At 45.3% G+C, this 7,216-nt stretch overlaps 1 protein-coding gene across 2 annotated transcripts; it reads right to left on the bottom strand.

Annotated features, from left to right (window-relative positions):
- Positions 1-2,220: 2,220 nt before the first annotated feature.
- LOC110332683 (WAP four-disulfide core domain protein 18) lies at positions 2,221-4,584 on the bottom strand. 2 transcript variants are annotated; one of them, XM_021213999.1, is made up of 3 exons: positions 4,389-4,584; positions 3,580-3,722; positions 2,221-2,425 (listed from the first exon to the last, which is right to left on the bottom strand). In XM_021213999.1, the coding sequence occupies exons 1-2, from the start codon at positions 4,468-4,470 to the stop codon at positions 3,580-3,582; spliced, it is 225 nt and encodes a 74-aa protein (XP_021069658.1). In that variant the 5' UTR covers positions 4,471-4,584; the 3' UTR covers positions 2,221-2,425. The 2 variants fall into 2 exon arrangements, with proteins under 2 accessions (XP_021069658.1, XP_021069657.1); XM_021213998.1 differs by lacking the exon at positions 2,221-2,425 and having other exon boundaries at positions 3,580-3,728; positions 4,389-4,470.
- Positions 4,585-7,216: the final 2,632 nt, after the last annotated feature.

Here is a 7,216-nt window from a genome sequence, read left to right as displayed (position 1 = left end):
GAGAGTAGATGCTTGACTTATTGCAGAAGGGGATTTGGACCACAGAGAGACACCACGAAGGCTTTTGGATTATGCTCTGCTCTCTCTTGACCCACATTGTCTCAGGAAGATTGCTGCTGGAAGAAACCAACAGAACCAGTCCTGTATGGTATCAGAATGATGGAATATTACTAGAGAGGTGTATGATAGATGGAGGCTGGTCTACCATCTCTAAGAACTTATTCCATTTCCCACCTCCCCATTCCCCAACACTGAAGTTTAGCTAATACAGCACCCAATGGTGACGGCTATTGAAGAAGGGATACACTCAGTCAAGGGCACTGTAGTGTTCAGTTTTGTGTGCCAACTCAGTTATGTTACAGTCTGCCATTCAAATGTTTGTTTGTTTGTTTTTTGAAACAGGGTTTCTCAGTGTAGTCCTGGCTGAGCTGGAACTCACTCTGTAGACCAGGCTGTCCTCGAACTCAGAAATCTGCCTACCTTTGCCTTCCAAGTGCTGGGATTAAAAGCATGTGCCACCACTGCCCTGCTAGCATTCAAATGCTTAACTAGATGTTGCTGTCATTTTGAGTTTCAAATCAATGACCTTAAGAAAACCCAGCTTAGACAAGCTGGGGTGGGGAGACTGAGTCAGTGGAGATGCTTGAGGAGTGGAGCCGTGGCTGCCCTGGTGAAGGTGTTCTTGCCTGGGGATTCTGAACTGGCCTGCTGGCTGTCTGCCCAGGCTTGCAGCTGGCAAGGCAAGCCCCAACCACAGGAACCAGCTCCAGGCTTCTTTAATGTATATCCAGCTTGTTTGTCTGGTTGAACTCAAGTGGAAAGAGGTTCAGAAAGGCTGAGAAGCAGAGTCACTGACTGGACTATATGTGGTTGAGAAGTTGAGATTAGATGAGCCCAGATGACAATAGCCCTCCCTATGATGGGATAGCCTACTCTGTTGGGTGGGATGTCCCACCAAATTCCATAAAAAATCATATGAAGACACACAGGAGATGAGCTCTCAGGAGAAAATATAAACTTGGAAAGGATGAAAATACAAGACGCTTGGGAGTCAGAACTGACATAAAAGAGAAGCTATACATTTAGCAAGGATTCTGGAGGAAATGGGCCTAGTGAATTAGAAAGAACAAGACATAGAACAAATATTCTAGGGGGGAACTACACAGAAGGAGACATAGGTAAGCCATGTGAGACAGAGGAGAAGTGTTCTGATAGAGTCAGACAGAGGACACCAAACTTCAGCAAAGTTGAGGATCTAGGAAAGATAGCAGACACAAAATGTTTCCTGGTGAGATTCTCCCCTGGAAAAACAGAGTTGCGTTTTTATCACTGATCCTTTACATCAATCTTCCATAAACCCTAAACAATGCTGAGAGAACCAGACAATCAAACCTGGAGAGGGCTTGCATGCCATCCAGTAAGGTCAGGGGAAGGCCTAAGTACCCCAGACTCCAGTGCTGAGCTGGTGAAACTGGTCCCAAATTCCTAAAGAGATTCTAGTTAAGTTCTAATTCCCAATGCACACGGGAACTGGTGTTTCTAGTTCATGCTTCTTAAAAGTTTGAAAAATTATTTTAAATTAGATGGATTGTGTCGGGGTGGTAATAGGTGCACGTGAGGGCGGGTGACTCAGGAGGTTACAGGTATCAGATCCTCCTGGAGCTGGAGTTAAGGGAAGTTCTAAGCCATCAGATATGGATGCTAAGAACTGAACTCAGGTCTTCTGGAAGAGCAGCATGAAGTATTAACCACTGATCCAACCCTTCAGGCCCTTACCTAATGCTCAAAAGAGCCCACAAGTCCAGCTCCCCAGCCTCTTAACTCAAGCTAAGGACCCACACCCCAAAGGTCATGGTTGCACTCCTGTATTAGCTATCCAATCCTTCAGGATGTTGTATTGCCTCAGAATATAGAGTTTCTGTGCCCTTCCTGCTCCTCCTGTGTCATAACCTAGTAAATAAATGCAGCTCCAGCAGGCCTGCTCTGTGAAACATGCTCAGTTCATTTTGATTGCTTGATGAGACTTACTTCTGCCCCCAGAATATATTCTCGTGTCCTCTGACTTGTCTGTAAATACAAACATAGCAGGGGAAGAGGAATTACTTGGGAGGACCTTGTCTACAATGTGCTGAGATTCTAAGGGCTCTGTCCGTGTCCATGGACCCTCTGGAGGCTGCAGGGATGGCTCTCCTGAATAGAATAGTCAATATGATACACAAATAAGAAATCTTCAACAGGAAGAATGCTGAGGAGAGTTTATTTTAGACACAAACACATTAGGAAGCTGCCACCACAGTACAGATCTTCCTCTTCCAAGGATGCAATTCTAGGTCTAAGGAGGAGCCAAGCATGGGCTCTGTAGATTAAAAATAATCTTCCAGGGCTGGCCATCAGTCATGCTTGTAAAGATCCATCTTCCACATGGCTGTAAGACATCTACAACATATATTTGATTATGACAGTTCCTCTGTTTATAAACCTCGAGTTGTTCAGCCCTCACTTTCCGCTGGGTAGCTCATTGCTGATTGGATGTAGGCTTCTTGTAGAGTCTCCCACCTAGACACTGGAGCTTTCTGTTTTAATCATACTCCAAATGTTTGCAGAGGGCCACATTTCTCCCCCTGTCTGATCCTGCCTCCATTGTCTGCTAGGCTTTCTGTGTCTTAACTTCGGCTTCTCCTAGTTGAACTCCACTCTGAATTCTTCCCAGGCAAAGCTAGTCACCGCTGTTAGAACTTACTAGAAACTGGTGCAGAGCTCACACTGACACACACACTGTTTCTACAGTCTAGTTATATTGACCTTTGAATCTCCATTGTAACACATGCCTGCCTGACTTTAAGGTGTTCAGTAAATGAGTGTGCCTATTAACTCCATTGTCTTCTTCCTCCCAGAAACACTTGTTTTCCTGAGAGAGACAAACCTCCTTGATTGAGGGAGAGAAAAGTGAGATGTCCCAGTTTATAACCATGTGGGTCTAAGTAGTGGTGGCTTGTGTCACTTTAGTCATGATGGAACTGTCCTTGCAGTGTAGAGGACACAGATCATGTAACCTGGTGTCCTTCTCCCTTCTTTTTCCAGTTCCTTTCTCTTGCACACATCCAGACTCTTGTGTGCAGCCAGTGGACAAAAAGACCATGGGGCTGTCCAAGGAAAGTCCCCTGGAAACTAACTCAGTCCCTTGGACATACCTTGACAGGATGTTGTAGTATGGATGATAATGGCCCTTGTGGCCTTATATATTTGAGTAATCAATTCACAGTTTTTGGAACTTTGGGGAATTATGTTGGGAGATATGGATTTGTTGGAGGAATTGTATCTCAGGACAGGCTGGGGGGTTTTAGAGACTCATATCCTTCCCAGTTAGCTCACTCTTTGCCTCGGGATTGCTTCTCAGGATGTCAGCCTGCTGGTAATGCTCCAGTGCCATGCCTACCTACCTGCTGCTCTGCTTTCCACCATGAAAGTCATGGACTCACTCTCTGAACCTGTAAACCCCCAATAAACTTTCTTCTATAAGTTTCCTAGGACATTGTGTCATTACAACAATAGAAAAGTAAGAAGTAGGGCTATGCTCACCTAAAAGACAGGAGGTTTGCAGACATGACCACAGCCATTGCTGCAGCACTTCATGTTGCCAGAGCATGATCCATCTCCTGTGCATCGTTCATCACAAGTTCCAACGTTGTGTGGGGGCAGCTTAGGACAAGCTCCGGGTTTTTCTAATGCTGAAACAAACAATGGTGTTTATGGAGCCTGAAGCAGTTAGAAAGGCAAAGTTGAGAACTGATGCTGGAGATCTGAAGGCTCATCACCTGCAGGAGACTGGCTTACTCAGTATCCACCTTTGCACCTCAGGGCTCTCCCCTCAGCTTCATTAGCTCCAGTCCCACACTTAAGCCCAGCTGTTGATTCCTGCCCTTGGGAGAGTTTTCTCCCCCTCCAGAGCCTATGCAGTCTCAGTAGAAAGAATCTTCCCTCATCACAGCCCCTTCTTTACACCTTGGAACATGCCATAAAATCTCTAGTGATAGTCACACATCTCTCATCACACCAGACCCATGGTTGATCACTCATCATGTGCTTTCACAAGTCTCAAATGCAAGGCACATCTCCAAACTAGGGCAGCTGCCCTGATCTCTATGCCAGCTTCTGTCAGATACATTTCCTCTGTCTGTCTGTCTATCTGTCTGTCTGTCTGTCTGTCTGTGTCTCTGTCTCTCTTTCTCTCTTTCTCAAAGAAATGTAGAGTGCTCACTATTAGAGCCCAAAAGGAGCGAGTTTGATTCTAACTGTGTACATGGCTTTCCCCCTGTGTTAGCTCATCCCCAGGTCCTAGTGGGTTTTGAGCCCTCTGTTTTCAGCTTGGATCCCCTTAACACACTTACTTTTGGAATTAGACAGAGCCCAGGAAGTATTCATCGTCATGAAAATCAAAGCTACCAGAGCAAAGACTGTGGCTGTCTTCATGTTGGCTCTGGCTGGGCTGAACTCGTGAAGCAATTTATACCCTCAGTAAAGGTAGAAGCATGGGTGTGGGAGGAGGCAATCAATCAGAAAATATAGAACAAAGAGCTTTCCAGTGGTGTATGCTGAGAACTTGGCTCTTTTTATTTTTCATATCTGACTTGTCTCTAGTTACAATTAGAGTATTGTTCCTTGATTGGTTCAAATAATAACCAGGAAAAAGTCAGGAACAGAGTTTAGCACTGTGTTCCTCTTTACATCACTGCTTGGCTCTTGTATGAGCGAGGATCTCATATTCATACAAGGAAGTATTTAGTTCTGTGTATATCAGCATCTCAGAATATGAGCTGAAGCAGACACTCCCAGTGAGGAGTGTCAGGGCGCAAGTGCAGCTTCCTGGACACCCAGTTACATAAAGAGAGAGATGGCGGTTGAATCCTTTGGGGCTTTATAGATGATACCTAAACTCTGTGGAATCTGGGCCCCTCTTATGTGCAGAATAGGTAAGGAAGTCACCCCAGGAAGAGGTGGATACTCAGAGACTTCAAACTGATTAGAGTTGGTTGAACATAGAGAGTCAGGCTCCAGTATGATGGCTGGTTCCTTGACCAGTGCTTTTCTGTAAGTCAAGTCTTCATACAGAAGGCTACATACGTGAGCAGTGGAGGGATGAGAGCCATAGGAGAACCTGCAGAATCTCTTGTCCCCAGCAGAGAGCTTGCCTACTGTGCTCTCCAGACTATAGACAGAGACAGAGCTGTAGTTGGACAGCCCAAGAGCTGTGGGAATGCCCTACACACCACGGGGATGACATTGGAATGTCTTCTCTCTGTATGGTTCCTTCTCAGAGGTTGAGGGGCTTGGTTTGGTTACATGCTTTGTTCCATGTGTGTCCAGTCCTTCCTTCATTTTGAGGAGACATTCCTGGTTGTCTGTAACTTTCCCCTTCTGTTGTGTGAATGTCATGTCAAAACATTGGCCAAAAAAAAAAAAAAAAAAAAAAACCAAAAAAAACCAAAAGAAACCTTTTTAATGCCATGATTTTGGAATAACCATAAACTCAAAACAGCAGTGTTGTGGGGTTTTTATTGCTGTTGTTTGCTTGCTTGTTTGTTTGTTTGTTTTTTATTTTTTATTTTTTGTTTTATTTATTTATTTATTGCTTTTTGCTTTTGTTGTTTGTTTTTGGTTGATGTGAGAGGGTTTCTCTCTATAGTCCTAGCTTTCCTGGAACTGGCTCTATAGACCAGGCTGGCTTCAACCTTAGAGATCCACCTGCCTTTGCCTCACTAGCTCTGGGATTAAAGGTGTACACAACTACCAACTGGCTTAAGACACAACAGTTGTGTGGAAGCAACTGGTCAGACAGTTCTGCTTTCCTTGGCAACTTTGGCCAAGAAAACATAGGTTTTTCTATTTCAACCCTAATTATTACTGATAACTCTTGGATCACATACTACATAACAGAGTGTAAATGTGTCTCTCTATCTGTGTTTGTGTGTGTGTGCGCGCACACGTGTGCGCACGCACACAACAAAAAGAGCTGTAAAAGACTAACAGGCCACAGAAGCAGAGAAACAGAAAAATGCAAGAAGAATCTAGATTGATGAGATAATGAACCAGGATGTAGGGGAGAAGCTGGAGAAACTGTGGTGGCTGCAAGTGAGGCCACTTCATGTCATCATCTTGAAAGCAAAGCTGTAGAGTTGTTGAGTTTTAACTGCAGAAGCAAAGAGCAGAACCAGGCTTGGATGAGGGAACTGGAGGTCAGATGGATGGCAGGTCCAGATGAACAAGAAGAAAGACAATGGGGCTACATAGAAGGTGACGTAGGTCATCATATAACAAGGTCAGTCATGAGAGTTGCAGGAACAGTGCTGTGATAGAGACCGATATGGGACACCTTATGCTTGCAGATGAAGTGGAGAGATCAAGGAAAGATAACAGATGCTAAACGTTTCCTCAGATTCTCCTCTGAACAGAGGGTTTGCCTTTTCATCACTGGGCCTCTGCAGCATCCTCCATGAACCCCAACAATTCAGAGAGTAGCAGCAGTCAAGCCTGGACATGACTTGCACCCCATCCAGTAAAGCCAGGGGATGAAGAAAACCACCTCACAGATCCCAATACTGCTCTCGTAGGATAGGAATGGACCCCCAAATCCCTGGTAGCATTTCAGGTGAGTTCTATCTTCCAATAGAGACAGGAAGTCAGATTTTTAAATGTACCACTCTCAATTTTTTAAACATTATTTTAAATTATGTTCATGTGTGGTGAGGTGTGTTGGTATAGCTGTACTGAATGCAGGAGTCCGAGGAGGCCAGGGGTGTTAAATCCCACCGGGGTCTGGAGTAATAGTAAGTTCTGAGACACCTCACGTGGACTCTTGGAACTGTGCTGAGGTTCTCTGGAAGAGCAGTATGTTCTGTTTACCACTGATCCAGCTCCCCAGCCTCCTAACTCATGCTAAGAAGAACCCATACTCCAAAGGTCATGCTTGTGCCTCAGGAGTTTGATATCTGAAAGACCCCCGAAGGGAGCCCCCCCCCCGCTCCAGTCTCGGGAAGGACGCGCACCCAGTAGGATGCTGAGACCGAATTGCTGTAAACACACGAGGAAGTTTATTGAGCTCAGGCCAGCATGCTGGGGTNGAAACTCATACGCCACGCAGGGGTAGAGGAGTTCGACCCTGACCCGAATTTGTGACAGGCTTATGAAGGCAGAAACCACAAAGGAGGGAGGAGGGTTG

The sequence above is a fragment of the Mus pahari genome, chromosome 14 (genome assembly GCF_900095145.1).
Source record: "Mus pahari chromosome 14, PAHARI_EIJ_v1.1, whole genome shotgun sequence".
Classification (NCBI taxonomy): domain Eukaryota; kingdom Metazoa; phylum Chordata; class Mammalia; order Rodentia; family Muridae; genus Mus; species Mus pahari.
The sequence above is the reverse complement of the archived record's forward strand: the minus strand, read 5'-3'. Positions and strand labels throughout refer to the sequence as shown.

Bases quoted from the DNA above. Each gene is read 5' to 3' on its own strand.
- LOC110332683 (XM_021213998.1), bottom strand. From the start codon at position 4,470: ATGAAGACAGCCACAGTCTTTGCTCTGGTAGCTTTGATTTTCATGACG. The intron at 3,729-4,388 runs GTAAGTGTGTTA...TGTTTGTTTCAG, and splicing joins GGCTCTGTCTAATTCCAAAA to CATTAGAAAAACCCGGAGCT.